Here is a 16,941-nt window from a genome sequence, read left to right on the forward strand (position 1 = left end):
CTGGAGAGGAGGATGGGAAGTAGGGTAGGGAGGTGGGCATTCATATTTCTCTCCCATGTTACCCAAAGTGAGATTTTCAGGCCTGGAGTGGTGATACAATCTCTCTGCCCCATAACCCCTTGTCCGATAAGGTGCCAACTGATGTGGAAAAGAAAGGAGGGAACTTCATTCCTTTAAAGTAAGGCTTGGGGAGCAGCACATGTGCAGACGTTGGATTGGTAATCCAGGGCTTCTTGCTTCTATCCAAGTTAGCATTTGGTTCCTACTTTGGACTCCTTTGCCTTTAATAGCTGCATGGAGCAGGCAGAGCATTCAGCAGGTCTGGCTTTCCCCCGGCCCCTCTGATTTCCTGTCTGTCATGGAGCTGCTAAAAGCCAAAGCGTGCACACACCAAGGTTTGCCAGAAAAGAAGGCGATGGCCTTAGTTCAGGCCTACACAATGTGTGGGTCATGTGTGGCCTGCCCTGGAGGGAACGTGGAGTCTTGCTGGTTAGAGCATGAGGGGCTTGGAGGTAGAATGCTTTGGTCCTAGGAGGCCCAATACAGTCACACAAAAGCCAAACCATTCTGGATGTTGAGGTTTCCAAGCACAGAATTGGGGTGAAGTTGGCACTGAGGTCCATGTTGTGATCCAACCGTTCATACATTTGGTGGCGTGATCATCCACCAGCCCTTCTCCTGCTGCTCCTCCTGTTTCCTGTAGGGTCTCCTTCCCTCCAGAGAGAATCCACCCATTGCAGAGTCAGTGTGTTTGGCACTGGGTCAAGTTCTGTCAGCTGTGTTGCCCAGGGGTGGGAAAAGGGCGGCTCAACTGGCCCTCTCCCCTTCACTGGCCCCCACCCTTCCTCTGCCCCTCCCTCTCTCCCTCCCTCCCTCCTAGCTACCCAAGACTCAGGCACGGACTTTCTCACCAACGTTCTCCCTGAGAGGAGCATTGCAGCATCCTCACTGCCAAGACTCAGGAGAGAGAACTCGGAGGGCTTCAGGAGATGCCTCTAAGAGGGATGTATCCAGCATCTCTTTGAATGGACCACAGCTTCTCTTTCCCTGGTGGGTTCTACAAACAAGCTGTGGGCAGCAAACATGGTGAGGTTTCACCTCTGAAGCTACTTGCCAGCTGATGCTCTGACCATGGATGACCAGGTAACTGCTTGAACAGGTAACGCACCAAGGTGGCCCAAGTTTGCTCTTGCATTCTTGTTCTCGGTGAGAGTCCAGCCCCACTGTCTGCCCCACGCACCCTCATTTTATTCTACTGGGCACTCCTGCAATGCCCCTACTTCTTCACACCCCACCCTCTGTTTTTATTTATTCATTATTAATTTCATTAAATTTCTATATTGCTTGATTGTAGAGTGTAAACCACTTTTACTCTGCTACAGAAACAACCTTCCTATGAGGCAACTTGTGGGACATGATAAACCAGGACTTTGTCACATGTCTGGCTGGCTTGATGCTGACTGCCTTGGGAACAGGATCTCTTCATCAGCATCTGTAGAATTAGGTGTTTGGTGAACTCTCCGCCCCCAAGTGCAAATGAATTATAACTACATCTGGGGGAGGTTGTGGAGGAGCCAGTTGCTTGTGGGGAAAAGAGGGGGATAATGCAATTGTGTTGCATGCAGAGTGTCCCAGGCTCAATCCCTGGATTCTCTGGTTGATGGATATCTGTGCTGCTGTGACCTTGGAGAGCTACCAGTTGGATAGGCAGGACTGGGCTGGATGGGCTGACGATGTCTGACTCCTTGCAAGGCAGCAGCTCTTTGACATGGGGGTACCATCAGACTTGAAGGAAGCAGTTGATCTATGTATCTGCAAGGTGAAGGGCTGGGGGAGAAATGCCATCACTTGCTGTCTCCCGCTTAGCCGTATCTGTTCATACACTCCTGCATTTCCCTAGGAAATTATGGACACTTGCCAGGGAAAACCATCTGTTCACATTGCCCAGTGCATAGGATCCAACTCCTAGGGGCCAATAAAATATTTGATGGGTATTTCCATTCAGCAGTTGTGTGTGCACCACATCAAGTGATCAATTATGCAAGACAGGGCTTACTTAGCCCCCCCCCCCTATTTTATTCAAGTTGGCACCCCTGGCCCAGTGGCCTCTAAGGTGGCTTGTAACGGGCAGGGGGAATTCAATTTATGTTATCTTTCAGAGTAAAACCTACTAAATTTGTGTGTTCCAAAACACAACCATCCTTTGAAATGCACACTTCTATGAAGTTTGCAGTGCAGTTCTCCAGCCATGTAATGTCTACAGCCATGCATATCTTAGCATAATGTGCTCACCAAAAAGCATTTATTAGTTGAAATTACATATAAAATGCAGTTGGTTTGCAAAAAATGTGTTTCTTAGGCAAAATCGCATGGAAAAATTAGAAGACATTTGTGCCAAAATGCTGAGCTGGGGGGACGTATTATTTAAATGCAGATTTTTGCCCCTTTCTGCTTTACCAATGGGCAACTGGTAGGGCTTAAGGCCACACACTTTTTTAAAATTCTACTTTTGTGGAAGTTTTATATCTCAGAAAATGTTCATCCCAAATATTGATAAAAAATAGTGCACACACAGGTAAACAAATGCCCCACAATGGGGCGTGGAGACATTGAGGAGGGGAGGCAGTCAAGACCCCCACTTCTTGTAAAGTTCACTCTCTGTACCCCCCCCCCCCTCTGCTGTGTATGGAGAGCAGGCACAGAGCTTCCCTTTGCACTCTTGGGGTAGCGTGCCAGTATCGCAAAGTGATGTGAACAGAGGAATTCTGGGGTGGAGAACAAGCCCCATGCATTTCAGACTCTTAGTGTTCACACAGTGTTAAACAGCAGGCTAATCCTCTGTCAGATTTCCCAAGAGCAACAGTTGAATTCCAGTCAGGGCCAGTTCTGATTTTCTCTGGTCATAGTCAAACACACACACACACACACACACACACACACAGTGCATTGGGCTTCGTTCCCACCCTGCTGATCAATTGCGCATTCAGGAAACATCCCCAGCCATTAGCTCCCGCTGAGGAAACATCAGTCAACCATCCCTGATTGTTAGCAAACAAACCATGCAAACAAAACATGGCAGCCGTTACAATACCAACTTTCAGTAAAACACCTGAGCTGGGTTTTTATTGTTTTTTTTTATTTGTCAAATATGAAAAGCATGCCATTCGCAGTTGAGGAGGTCAAGGCAGTTGGTGTCGGAAGCCTGAAGTGAAAGAAGAGAATGGTTGCTGGACCACCAGGAGTGTCCAAACATTCTGTCCCTGACCTGCAGGAGAGCCGATATGGGAGACTGGGCTGGATGGGAGACTGTGCTGACTGCCCAGGCAGGCTAGCTCAGCTGCTATGGGGCAGCAGTGATTTTGGGGTAGCAATGGGGGGGCATTTGATTCAGTTCCCATTTAAGGTGGACTTGCCTACTTCACATTTTCTGAACCAAAACACAGCCACCCTTCAAAATTCACACTTCCTCAAATTTTGCAGTGCTATTCTCTGGCCATGTTCTGGGTACAAAAATGCACATGCTAGGGCAAAGTGTGCATACAAGTGCAAATATTAAAATAACATGCAGAAATCTGTTGCATTAGGGGAAATTGCTTTGCTGAAATGTGTATACTAGGCTAAGTTGCATACAAGACTCTAAATCTTAAGAGAAATTCACATTAAAATGCCAATGAATTTTCACAAGGACCTTTAAAAAAATCACACACTGATGTGGAAATGTAGCAGACTGCTACAACTGAGAAAATGAAAAGTAGAGGGAACCTGAAGTTGGCAGATTTGCCCTTTCCTATTAGGGATTGTTATACTTGCTGTCTGTTTATGCTTCTGAGTTGATGAATTCAGATTCTGCATGCACCACAACACCCATCATCATGGCAAAGGATGATGGGACTTGTAGTCCAAAACTTCTAGAGGGCACTATGTTGGCGAAGTAAGTGCTGTCTCCAAAGAACCTTATATCGCAATAAACCAGACTAATATCCTGCCCTTGATTCCATCCCTGTGTACCCTTGAGTTGCAGCAGTGCATCATTTAATCACGTCTCTGTGTTTCGTCCCTGTGTTTGCCTTTGAAGTGCTGAGTGGCACAGAAGTTGGATTAATGGGATTAATAACATTGTTTGGATGTTCTCCCCTCCCATTCGCCCTCTTACCTTCTGCAGAAGCAAATGCTCAACGCCTCTTCCACGCTGCCTGTCCCCACCTCCAACACCTCCCTCCCTCTATCTGACGACCGGGACAACGCTCTAGCCCAAGTGGAAATCGCCATCTTGGCCTCCATCTTCCTGCTAGCCACTCTGAGCAATGGGCTGGTGCTGGGAGCCCTCTTCCGCCGCGCTCGCCGGGCCAGCCCCATGCACCGCTTCATCTGCCACCTCTGCCTGGCCGACCTGACCGTGGCGCTCTTCCAGGTGCTGCCGCAGCTCATCTGGGACATCACTGACCGCTTCCAGGGCCCGGATGTCTTGTGCCGCGCCGTCAAGTACTTGCAGGTGGTTGGCATGTTTGCCTCTTCCTACGTCATTGTGGCCATGACTTACGACCGCCACCGAGCCATCTGCCGGCCCATGCTGGCTTTCCGGAAGGGCCCAGCCAGCTGGCATCGCCTGGTGGTGGCGGCATGGACCGCATCCTTCCTCCTCAGCCTCCCACAGCTCTTCATCTTCTCCAAAACCAAGCTGCCCAGCGGAGCCCACGAGTGCTGGGCTCACTTTGCAGAGCCCTGGGGAGTTCGGGCTTACGTCACGTGGGTGACTCTGATGGTCTTTGTCTTCCCCACTTTCTTCATTGCTACCTGCCAGGCCATGATTTTCCGTGAGGTCCACCGCAGCCTGCGCCTGGGGCCAGAAGGAGCATTGCGGGGCCGGGACAGCCGGCAGGGGCCCTCCCCCATTTCCGGGGCTGTGTCCAAGACTGCAAAGATGACCCTAGCCATTGTGCTTATCTACGTGTTTTGCTGGGCCCCCTTTTTCCTAGTCCAGCTGTGGTCTGTGTGGGATCCTCAGGCCCCACTAGACGGTGAGTCCTGCAGCAGCATAGGGTGTCAGGTTCCAAACTACAAAACTGGCATCCACCGCAGCATTTCGATCCACACACATATTTGCCCCGCATTTCTGGGCACAGATCTGGGCTTTTCAGGTATGGATCCAAGTGCTTCCCCCCCCCCCACAAAAAAACCCCTCTTTACCATTGTATTGGAACAAACTGCAATCCACCCCAAACCTGAATTGCTGTTTCTTTCAATTCAGCATTAAAGAGTGTGTTTTCCTGGGGGAAATGGCAGGGCAAAAAAAGAAAGCACTTGGACCAGGAGCAGGAAAGTGTGCAGCTGTGCCTAGAAAGCAAATGGTAAGTGTGGATGAGCCCTTAAAAGCACCTTCCTCCTTCCTTCTTATTGTATGCTGAGCAGCAGAACAAGGGCACATGAAAAAGTTCAAGGTTACGGCTAGGACACTATTTCTCTTGCTTTTTTAAAAAGGTCTGCCACTTCTTTGTTTCCTTCTGTTTACAACTGTGGATCCAAACTACAGGCTATGTTTCACATATATAAAAGCATTGTTTACTCTGTTAAAAGAAATAAGCACACGCACAGCTACACACCCTGTCAATCCAGACCACAGCATGGCAGGGAGGGACTTCAATGCCCCCCCTCCCTGCACTTTCCTCCAGCTTTGGGAAATGATTGGGAAAACGGTCGGGGGCTAAGCACCACTATCATGATCCAGAACAAGGACTCCCCGGGGCCAGCTGTGCAGATGACTGTCAGCGTGCGGCTGGGGCCTGAAACAAGCTCCAGAGTTTCAGCCTGGCCAGCTGGGTCCCATTTGTGGTCTAGGAACCTACCTGCTGCCTCCTATTCTCTTATCTCACTGCTCCATGACCAAAGATTCCTGCAATAATATTTTCATGGGCTCAGTGTAAATCATGGCAAAAGGCGGGTGGCAGGGTGGGCACTTTGCATGCACTGTATTGAATTCCATGATCTGTGAATGAAATTTAATATGGACTCATATTACTTCAATTCTATGCCTAATACAGACAGTCCTACAGGACCCTCCATTGGGAGTTGGGGACAAGCAAGGATAAGGAAGAGGAGGAGGATTAAAAGGAATTTATATACTGCTTTTCATTTTGAGAAGAAATAGCAAGATGGTTCACAAGCCAGTTAAAGCCGTCAGCAAAACAATGGTGCAAGTGCAATACAACCTGCAGTGGAGCTGGCAGGGAATAGAACTGGAGGGGGTTGTCTCAGCCCCCAAGGTGCATTCTCTTAAAGATTTTACTTCCTGCCAGTGCAGAGATGGGTGGAGATAATCCCACACAGGATCACATTTCTTCCCTATAGGAGAACAATTGTTTTCAGCTCGGGATATATGAGGTCTCTTTGGGAACGACATCGCCTCCCCTGGAAGCCCCCAAACATGTGAGCAGGCTGTGGTTAACCAGTGTTGGGAGAATTGCACTCTATCTATTCTCAGAGGTGCCCTTGCCTTTATTATTTGTCTTCCAGAGCATGCCCCATGGCTGAGCTCTTGCAATTCCCAGGCTGAGCCTTGCTCCTTTTCTCCTCTCCAGGTCCAGCTTTCACCCTCCTGATGCTCCTCGCCAGTCTCAACAGCTGCACCAACCCCTGGGTCTACGCCACCTTTAGCAGCAGTATTTCGGGTGAGCTGCGACAAATCTTTTGTCCCAGACTGGCCCGTCAGCAGATGAGTTCCCTGCATGAGGACTCCACCTTCACTGCCAGCTTCTCCCTGGGACGGGATGCCCTTTCCTGAGCCAGAGCGCCACTAACACCAATGGGGCACCTAGCAAGGAATATGTTCCTTCTGCTGAATGGTGGCTTCCAAGGCATTGGGGCTTGGCCAGAAAGGTGGATGCAAAAGAAACTCCCAAAGAGGAGCGCCACTCTCTCACCAGCCAGCTCTATAGGGTGGAAAGATGCCCAGCTTAACAGAGAAGCCAGCTCCAAGGACACAGGGGCACTTAGGACGGCCGGAAGACCATTGTTTTCATTGCCCTCTGGAACCTGTAAAGCAATGCCTTTCCCAACCCTGGTGTCATCCAGATGTTTTAGGCTACAACCCCAGCTGTGCTGGATGGGGCAGGTAGGAGTTGCAGCCCAAAACATCTGGAAGGCACCGGGTTGGGGGAGGCTGGGCTAGACCAAGCCACCTTATTAAACACTGCAGCCTTTTTAAGTGAAACATCCTAGTCTTTTGTAGGATTTGCTCTTTTTCATGCTTAGAAGGGGCAGGTGCAAGATGAGAGGCAGCCCTAGCACAGAGCAAAAGAAGGCAGCTGCCTCCTGGACACCATGAAGGTGAGGAGGCAGCTAGTATCCAGAGCTAGTTCCTACCTGCTGAAATTAAGGAACCTGACTTAGGGCTCATCCACACTTCTGCTTGTTTCATGCTGAGAAAACACAGGTCTGAGTGGCTTCCCATTTCTCTTGTGCTTTTGAGGCACAGGTCCAAATAGTTTTGCATTTGTCCCACAGCTTTGCCCAGGAAACCTGCTGTTTACCACAGAATCCAAACAAATGGTCAATCCACAGAAAAACCGATGGACGTTTGTTCTGATTCAACGATAAACAGCAGGTTTCTCTGGGGAAGCGGCAGAAGAGGTAGAAGTGTGGACGAGCCCTTAGTCATGTTTATCAGCTTCAATGGGTCTACTCTGAGTAGGACTAGCATTAGATATCAGCCATTGATTTGATCCAAGGGCCCAACAGGTGCTTGCCCTTTATTCTATTCTATTGCCATATTTCAAAAGCTGAAAATCCAGACACAAAGTTGTTGAGCTTTTTGAGCTGCACTTCCAGCATTGGTTGCCAGGTTGACATATGGCCGGAAGCTGTTGACGAGGGCTGATTGTCCTGGAAATTCCAGGCATATGGCAACCCTATTTTATTCCAATGTGGCTTCTGCAGAAGAACCTACCACTGGGTGGTGCCCCATGTTAAGCTGGTGAGGAGCTGGTTTCCTTCCCCTTCAGAGAACAAACTATCTTAAAGGCAAACGAGCAACCACAAAGGTAGCAAGTCAATACTGACAATGCCTATAGGGCATATGAAGGGAAGACCAGAAATCAGCTTGGAGAACAGCCTTGCAAAATTTGGAGAAGTGTGGATTTTGAAGGATGGCTGCATTTCGGGTCATGTATTGTTTCAGCAAGTGTGAAATAGGTAAATCCACCTTTAAATGCAAACTGAATCCAATTTCTTCCTCAACCCTCCTTCCCACAGCCTTCCTTCCGTCCTTCCTCCCTCCCTCCCTCCCTCTGATAATAATTTCTAGTTCTATTGAGGTGGCTGCATTACCCGGTTGCAGATGGCAACTATATCTGCTGCTGCAAACTTGACCCAAATAACTGTTCTTTATTTCTGTTAAACATTTTCAATAAAATTCTTTTTAAAAGAACAGCAACAAAAACAAGTTGCTAGTTGAATGAATTACTTACACAGCATCGGGTAAAAGGTAAAGGTAAAGGTACCCCTGCCCGTACGGGCCAGTCTTGACAGACTCTGGGGTTGTGCGCCCATCTCACTCAAGAGGCCAGGGGCCAGCGCTGTCCGGAGACACTTCCGGGTCATGTGGCCAGCGTGACATCGCTGCTCTGGCGAGCCAGAGCTGCACACGGAAACGCCGTTTACCTTCCCGCTGGTAAGCGGTCCCTATTTATCTACTTGCACCCAGGGGTGCTTTCGAACTGCTAGGTTGGCAGGCGCTGGGACCGAGCAGCGGGAGCGCACCCCGCCGCAGGGATTCGAACCGCCGACCTTTCGATCGGCAAGTCCTAGGCGCTGAGGCTTTCATCCACAGCGCCACCTGCGTCCCTTGCCCAAAGTAGCCTTTGCCCAAAGACATGTCCCCTCCAGACGGGTGCTTTATTGCAGGTGCATTCATTCTGCAACATGTTATTGACCCAATAATAGTGCACTAGTGGTGGATTTATTCTGCTTTATTCATTGTTCTGTGACGTTTCCCTGATGCTACCACATTATTATCCAGAGGGTACAACCAAAGCACAACACAACACAACAAAAACAGAATTTTAGCTGGAAGTTGCAGGAAATGAAGCTGTATGTCCTCCCCAAAGCTTTGGCAGGCACAAATAGTACTAAAAGCAGGGTCACGAATAGCCACCTGATATATTGGAGCCAGCTCCTAGGGGCTGAGGTCCCTTTGCATGCCCAATAAAATACTTGAGGGGGGCAGCCCTCCCCCAAAGTTGATGGGCATTGCCGTTCAAATGGTGTGAGTGCATCGCATTACGTGATCGATTGTGCAGATCGATTACCTGCCCCCCCCCCAAATACTTCATTCAAGTTGGCATCCCTGGCCTGATACCATCAAGAGCACAAATCATCACGAATGCAGAATCCAAAGGATGTCTGGAGGGAGCCTGGGTGAGGGCTCCAGCTTCTCACATTCTTCAGATTCCCAGGAAGAATATGCAGTGAGTTAAAGCTATAACTGGTCTACCCAAAACTCTGTGGAACTCTGTTGTGCAGGAGGAACACCTGTGTAAGGAAAGGTTTCCCTGTTCACTGTATCCCCCCACATGCAGTCTGGATGCCAATGCAGGGCCCTGCCAATAGTCTCACTCTATTCTGCCTTGGTCAGACCACACCTGGAATGCAGGTGCCAGCTCTGGGCACCACAATTTAAGAAGGATGTTGACAAGCTGGAACATATGCAGAGGAGGGTGGCCAAGATGGTCAAGGGTTTGGAAACCAAGCCTTATGAGGAATGGCTGAGAGAGTTTGGTATGTTTAGTCTGGATCAGTGCTTTTCTTCTAGAAAAAAGGGTGCCCGTACTCCTGAGTACCCCCAGAAAAAAACACTGGCCTGGATAAGAGGAGACTGAGAGGAGATGTGAGAGCCATTTTCCAATATCTAAATGGCTGTCGCCTGGAAGGTGGTGTAAGCTTGTTTTCTCCTGCTCTGGAAGGAACCAAAGGTTTCAAATTACAAGAAAGGCGATTCCAGCTAAACACCAGGAAGAGCTTTCTGGTGGTAAAAGCTGTTCAACAGTGGAATGGACTCCCTCATAAGGTCGTGGACTCTCCTACCTTGGAAGTGTTTCAGCAGATGTTAGATCTGTCATAGATGCTTTAGTTGAGATTCCCACACTGCACGCGGTTGGACTAGATGACCCTCAGGAACCCTTCCAACTCTACAAATCATAGAATCATGAAATCAGAGAATTGTAGAGTTGGAAGAAATCTCAAAGGTCATTTAGTCCAACCCCCTCCATTGCAGGAATCTTTTGCCCAGCGTGGGGCTTGAACCCATGACCTTGAGATTGAAAGTCTCACACTCTACTGACTGAACTATCCTATGAGAATGAGAATTCTCTGACTGTGTGGACCTTGAATCAGGAAGCCCTCTGTGAGTCCAATACAACCTATGGGTTTGGGGAAAGCAATGCAGTTCATCATCAGCTTTATTTGGGTTTCCCAGAACCCAGCAGAAGCCTTGAAAATGCCAGCATTTTATCCCAGTCCTACAGAACCCAAGGAAAGTTTCAGATGCCACAAAATACCTCTAATTCCTGCAGTTTTGGTCCCACGAGTGTTGCTGAAAGTTGGCAAGATGTGCTCTCTTGACCTGTTGAATGGTAGCTCAGAGCCACTAGATGGTGCCCTGCTTCTATAAGCCATTTAGCTGCCATTGGTATACACCCTATTTAGTTCACCTGGCTCTGAGCCCCGCTGCTGCGACCCACTGCACCCCATTCTTCTCCCAGTTCCAAGAATACCCTGGGCTTGCATATATTTAGCTGGGCCGCCATTCCGCGTTTCCGCTCCTCAGCAAAGGAACTCTGGGACGGTGGCATATTTATACCCCTTGTCCCAATGCATCTCACTCGCCCCATGGCTGCAAATACCAGGCGGGGGCGTGCAACTGCTGAGATCCTCCCTCCTCGACTCCCCTCGCCCTCCAATCTATGTTGGCCAAGGCTGAGAATAGAACTGGAGTCAAGTTCCTGCACACAGATGGAGAGAAATACTGTGCAAGTGAAGAGTGGACAGGCGGGTTAAATAAGAACAGACAAGGCAGTTTCAGTAAAACACAAAGCCTATGCAACAAGAGTGCAAGGGTGAGAGGCAGAATTATAAAGAGGTGCTTGACAGCGTTACTGGATCCCCCCTTCAGAGAGAGCAGCAGTGCCTGCGAGTGCTGATCTTCTCCCTCCTCGCAGGATGATCAATAACGATTATCTGATTGAGTGCAAGTTGGATCCAGAAGACCCTCATTTGCAGGAGCCAGGATCTCCCATGTTCCTGCAGTCCGCTATCAACACACCACCCAAAGCAGACCCTCGGGACCCGCGTGGGATCAACCAGCACCTGAAGGTAACAAAGGGAGCTTACCTGCCTGATTTGGGGTGGGGTGGGGATACCTAAATTCTGACTTCCTAAAATCTAAGGGTGCAGCTCTCTCCTACCCACCCAAGGTGGGAGGTGTATCCTTGTTCACCCCCAAACTCCTCCCAGCCCTTCACCTGCAGCACAACCGATTCTTCTCCACCCCCTTTGCTGATTGCTGCTCCTTACATGCCCCAGAACCACACAGAAGGAGACGGCATGGGTCCTCCTGGTCCCAAGATGCTTTGCTCTGCCTCACAACATTCTCTCTCTTCGCTGGAGAATCTTTAGTGACCAGATTCCCTTGTTCTTCCCGGCAGCTGGAATTCTCCGACATTCTTGCTGAACCTTCCTCGTTTCGCAGCTTTGACCGGGTTTGGACCTGGAGCGACATCGTCTTTGAGAGTTCGCGCCTCTGGTGCTACCGCATCATCTCGCTGCTGTGTGCTGTGCCCGTCTCCCTGCTCTCGGGCTTTCTCTTTGCCTGCCTAGGCTGCCTGCACATCTGGTGAGGGTCTGCCCCCTTTGCTCTGCCTCCTCTTGCCCTTGGCTCTGCCAAGGCCCTGGGCTCACGACCAGCCTCTTGCTTCCAGTTGGTTGCACATTCATTGACCATTAGCAATGCTAATTCTAGTGGTTACTTGGGGGAACTACCAACAGGAGGAGGCTGTGTTACTCTAACACAGACTTTGCCAAGCTCCAGGCCCTTTGGACTACAACTCCCATCAGCCTCATTGCTGGCTTGGGCTGATAGGGGTTGTAGTCCAAAATGTCTGGAGGGCACCAGGTGGGCTGAGGCTCTTCTAGCACTTTGACTTGACTTGTCCTGTAGTTTTGTGGGTGCTTCAGGGAGTGGACTAATAATGGCAAACAAATCTCATTTTGCCAAACACTTATCCCAGAGGGAGTTGGTGTTAAAGTATGCGTCGCAACCCACATGCATGTCCAGCACTCACACACCAGTGAGAGGTTTGGGGTCTTCATTTGTGTGCAGGCAAAGTGAGTTTGTTGCACAAGACTGCCAAATCCACTTTTAATTGCACAACCTGAATTTGCCAGGATGTGACTGAATCTGATCTGCAAAATAGCAATACAGTGGTACCTCAGGTTACATACGCTTCAGGTTACAGACTCCGCTAACCCAGAAATAGTGCTTCAGGTTAAGAACTTTGCTTCAGGATGAGAACAGAAATCGTGTGGCAGCGGCGCAGCAGCAGCAGCAAGAGGCCCCATTAGCTAAAGTGGTGCTTCAGGTTAAGAACAGTTTCAGCTTAAGAACGGACCTCCAGAACGAATTCAGTACTTAACCCAAAGTACCACTGTACACTTGATCTGGAAGCACCTACTGTTTGTGTGGTGTCCTTGTTCTGCTAGTTGGGGGAGCAGATAAGTACTGTCTGCCTAACACTGATATGAGGAATGGAGGAATCTGAAGACAGAAATGCTAAATAAATTGGGCACTTGGTGGGACCCAGGAAAAGAAGGACATGAAGCAGAAAGGAGCCTTCCTTCTTTCAAAAAGTTGGAAGAATGGTAGGCATCTTCTGGAGGTGTCTGAGGCTGCACACAGGGTTGTATCCAGTGCTAGGCCTACACAAAGTAGACCCACTGAAAGTCATGGACCTAAGTTAGCCATGTCCACGCATTTCTACTCTTTTTTATTATACTTTAAAAAATTTATTTATTTATTTGAAAATGTGTATTTTAAATCTAGATCAAGATTATCAATATCGCTTACAAAAGAGAACCATAAAACAAATATAAAACATTTCTACTCTGAGTAGGACTAGTGTTGGCTACAACCCCTGATCTCTGGGTTGCAGGTTGCCTGCCTGCAGTTGAAGACATTCTTATTAACAATGCTGTAGGTGAGTATATATTGGCCCTTAGGTTGCCTAACTGGAGTCTAAATGTTGGGTGCTGTGTTGCTTCCTGGAGGCTGCCAGCCACATCTCTCCCCTCTTCCTCTCTCAGGTGTGTGATGCCCTGTATCCAGCTCTGCACAATGGCAATGCCTCCGGTTCGCACTCTCTGGGCCAGCATCCTGGATGTTGTGGTGGCCCCACTTTTCACCAGTCTGGGCCGCTGCTGCAGCGCCATCTACCTCACCGTTACTCAGAAGTGACACAGAGACGCCGCCTCCCCCCTCCAAGACCCACGTGCCAAAGACTTTCCTTCCCATTTCACTCAGATCCACTAAACTGGCTGAATTTCACAGCAGAGAGTAGAACTCACAGGGAGCTTTTAGCCTTGGGTCAGAAAAGGGGAATTGTGGGCAAGGGAGCAGGTCAGAGGGAAGGAAGACAAGGAGGCCGGAGGACGAGGGGAGTGGTGCTTCAGAGAGAAGTCTCAAAATGAAACATCTGTATTCTATTCTCTTATTGTCATGCTTTGTCCAGACCTGCAGAAAGAATTCCACATTATTCTAGGAGTGGGCTCTCCATAGTCCTCCCTGTGATCCTTGGATGAAGGGTGGTCTACATTTAATAATAATAATAATAATAATAATAATAATAATAATAATAATAATAAGTGAGGAACTTTCAAAACTACCCTCCTCCGTCCCTGAGATTCTAGCTGGCTCATCTGTCGGTTAGTATCTCAGAGACAAGGATGGGCATCCACCTGGCTTTGCACACAAGACGGTCTCCGGCTACTGGCCATGCTGTCTGGGGTGGATGGGAGCTGAAGTCCAGCCATCTCTGGCCTAACCCAGACTGACAGCCCACATAAGAATCTCCTCCAGGAAAAGTGACATTTTGCATGGGGGGGCGGCAGGAGGGGGACTAGGGCAACTCCAGACCCAGTGCTGGGCTCTGGGAGAAGATATGTTCATTTCTGTGGGAGGCAGCCCCCGCTCCCTCCAGCCCCTCCTCCCACAGCAATCACTGAAATGTAAAGCTCTGTCGTCTCCCCCTTTATTTAATAAAACAAAAAAGTTGATTTGCTTCCCCTTGTGTTTGAATTCTTTTGGTTCTGTTCTGGCAAGCCAGGCACAAATGGGTGTTAAAGGGACGGGATGAAGGAGGAAAAGGTTTTGTGCCTCACAGAGGGGCTGCAGAGGACATATCCCCCAGCAGCCTTAACTTTGGATTTGGGACATCAAAACGCTGGGGGCAGAAGGGGCAGGGAAATGGAGTGGCAGCAGCGCCAGGCCTCTCCTCTACTGGGCTCCAGCATTCCAGAAAGCTGTGCAGGCCACAACATCCTGCAGCTCCACTCCTGGATCAGCCCTGACCTGGAGACAGAAGTGGCAGGGAGAAAAAGTGGCGGTGGCGGCACACCTCTCGTCCGCTGGCACTTGGAGCTGGGCTTCAGTGGCAGCAGCCGCTCTCCAGCGGCCGCTAGGAGCTGCCGAGGGAGGAGGCTGGCAGTGGCAGCCATAGAGAGGCTCGGCCTCCCTGAGCTCAGTGGCAGTGGTGCTGGAGGGGGAAAGCAAGACATTCCCAAATCCAAACAGAAGCAGGGAATGCGTCTGTGAATCCGGGAGTGTCCCGCTTAAAACAGGGCAGTTGGAGGGTATTGGAGGAATGGCTGGTGGGCGGATGGAAGTTAACAAGAATGTGCAGATTGCAATTCACACCCCTCTCCATCTTGTGTGAGATGGAGCCCAGTTCAGTCTTGACTTTGCTCAGATGTAAGACCCGCTGGATTCCAGTGTGCATAAAACTGCAGTAGGAGTCTGTTTATCTTCTCCGGCAGCCCCTCGCTATTCTAATACCCACAGGCAGATGACAGAGATCGTGCCAGGAACCACACCTTAAAATGCCACGCTGCTGCCAGGAACACTGTATGCTTCAGCTGCTGATGCCCATCATCGTGGTACCCCTGAAAACGCTGGCTGGCAGCAAGCCTGTTGCGTGCACTTATGGAGCAAGGGTAGCATTACGAGAACATACCTCCCTTTCCCAGCCATGCCTCGGACTTGGCTGGGAGCCCTTCTATAGCTCTGTACAGTTGCACTCAGTGCCAGCCGCAGCTGCCCACCACTGTGGTTTTGTTATAAAAAGAGGCTGCTGGACCCGACCAATGGCCCATCTAGTCCAGTGTCCTGCTTTCACAGTGGCAGGACCAAATGCCACAGCCCACTCCCAAATTGCGATTCCCAGCAACTGCAAATCAAAGGCTTAACTGGCAGTGGAGGTAGACAATAGCCTTATCCATGTATTTGTCTAATCCTCTTTTAAAGCCATCCAAATTGGTGGCCATCACTACTTCTTGTGGGTGTGAGTTCCATAGTTTAACTATGTGGTGTATGAAAAAGTGCTTTCTTTCTCTGCCTGAATCTTCCAACATTCAGCTTCATTGTATACAATGAGAGAGGGAGAAAAACGTATTTCTATCAATTATCTCATAGGAATAGTTTTCATAACATAGAGCAGAGGTTTTCAACCTTTTTGAGTCCACAGCTCCCTTAACTGGAGAGCCAGTGTGGCGTAGTGGTTAAGAGCGGTAGATTCATAATCTGGTGAACCGGGTTCGTGTCTCCACTCCTCCACATGCAGCTGCTGGGTGACCTTGGACTAGTCACACTTCTCTGAAGTCTCTCAGCCTCACTCTCCTCACAGAGTGTTTGTTGTAGGGGAGGAAGGGAAAGGAGATGGTTAGCCGCTTTGAGACTCCTTCGGGTAGTGATAAAGCGGGATATCAAATCCAAACTCTTCTTCTCTTCTTCTTAACCAACAACATTCTTTCTGCGGCCCCCCTGTGGGGCTCAGGAGCCCAGTTATGCCACCCTTGCCTGCAGAGCTGGCAGCCTCTCACCAGCAACATACCGTAGCTAGCCATTCGGATGCCTGGTGTGGTGCGCGCGTCTTGCAGCCGGGGCAGGGCGAGCCACCCATGGCTCTTCACTGCCTCCCCCTCAGCTGTAGGGCAAATCTGGACTGGTTGGATGGTGCCTTGTACACCTCCTTCCAGCAACTCCTGCGGCCAAGCTGGTGCCAAACGTCTTGCTCTGCTTTCCTTTGGACCACACTAGTGAGGCGTGTCCTCCATACACACTGCCTAGGCTTGTACCCCAGGGAAGTCACTTCAGTGCTGCCAACACAGCAGTTTGACTTCACCCCTGGAGGCACACTCCATTGTCTCTCAAGACAGACGGATGTCAACAACAATACTGACAGCAGCACTGCATTCCAAAATCCAGAGAAGTGTGAATTTCAAAGGATTTGGTTCAGATGTTTCAAGAAGTACAGATTTTTTAAGTTCACCTTTAAATGTGAACAGAATCAGATTTCTCCCCCATCTCTAGTGATGCAGACTTTTAACACTGCTAGTAGCAGCTTTAGCAGCAGTTCTTAGAGCAGCTGCCCCCCCCCCATTGGCTCATCTGTTACTGTTTTGGTCCACTGACTTTAGATTGGCTGTATGATCTCTGACACACCTGACCTCACAGTAACCCTGTGAAGTACACGGTACTTGTAGGTGTCTCCTAGGACACTATCTACAAGCTGATCTTAAGTTGGTCATAATAGAAAAAAACAACTTTTAAGAGAGACTGCAACGACACTGTTGAATTACAGTTCATTGAGAGTCTCACGCCACTTGCTTCTGTCAGTTGTG

At 49.4% G+C, this 16,941-nt stretch overlaps 2 protein-coding genes across 3 annotated transcripts; both read left to right on the forward strand.

Annotated features, from left to right (window-relative positions):
* The first annotated feature begins 891 nt into the window (after window positions 1–891).
* AVPR2 (arginine vasopressin receptor 2) lies at window positions 892–8,243 on the forward strand. 2 transcript variants are annotated; one of them, XM_083717965.1, is made up of 3 exons: window positions 892–1,159; window positions 4,163–5,018; window positions 6,576–8,243. In XM_083717965.1, exons 2-3 carry the CDS (start codon window positions 4,169–4,171, stop codon window positions 6,776–6,778), a joined length of 1,053 nt encoding a protein of 350 aa, XP_083574091.1. In that variant the 5' UTR covers window positions 892–1,159; window positions 4,163–4,168; the 3' UTR covers window positions 6,779–8,243. The 2 variants fall into 2 exon arrangements, with proteins under 2 accessions (XP_083574091.1, XP_083574090.1); XM_083717964.1 differs by having other exon boundaries at window positions 892–1,143; window positions 6,576–7,263.
* Window positions 8,244–10,884: 2,641 nt separating this feature from the next.
* On the forward strand, window positions 10,885–14,327 carry LOC310835182 (caveolin-2-like). Its single transcript, XM_083719986.1, has 3 exons — window positions 10,885–11,364; window positions 11,697–11,884; window positions 13,351–14,327. The coding sequence occupies exons 1-3, from the start codon at window positions 11,212–11,214 to the stop codon at window positions 13,499–13,501; spliced, it is 492 nt and encodes a 163-aa protein (XP_083576112.1). The 5' UTR covers window positions 10,885–11,211; the 3' UTR covers window positions 13,502–14,327.
* The last annotated feature ends 2,614 nt before the right edge of the window (window positions 14,328–16,941 follow it).

Source organism: Podarcis gaigeae (genome assembly GCF_964106915.1).
Source record: "Podarcis gaigeae genome assembly, chromosome: 17".
NCBI lineage: Eukaryota > Metazoa > Chordata > Lepidosauria > Squamata > Lacertidae > Podarcis > Podarcis gaigeae.

What these genes read in the sequence shown, in the direction of transcription:
- AVPR2 (XM_083717964.1), top strand. An exon ending in TCCTCAGGCCCCACTAGACG is followed by an intron (nt 5,019 to 6,575) that starts GTGAGTCCTGCA and finishes TCTCCTCTCCAG; the next exon opens with GTCCAGCTTTCACCCTCCTG.
- LOC310835182 (XM_083719986.1), top strand. Translation starts at nt 11,212, where the DNA reads ATGATCAATAACGATTATCTGATTGAGTGCAAGTTGGATCCAGAAGAC. An exon ending in GGATCAACCAGCACCTGAAG is followed by an intron (nt 11,365 to 11,696) that starts GTAACAAAGGGA and finishes TCTTCCCGGCAG; the next exon opens with CTGGAATTCTCCGACATTCT. An exon ending in CTAGGCTGCCTGCACATCTG is followed by an intron (nt 11,885 to 13,350) that starts GTGAGGGTCTGC and finishes TTCCTCTCTCAG; the next exon opens with GTGTGTGATGCCCTGTATCC.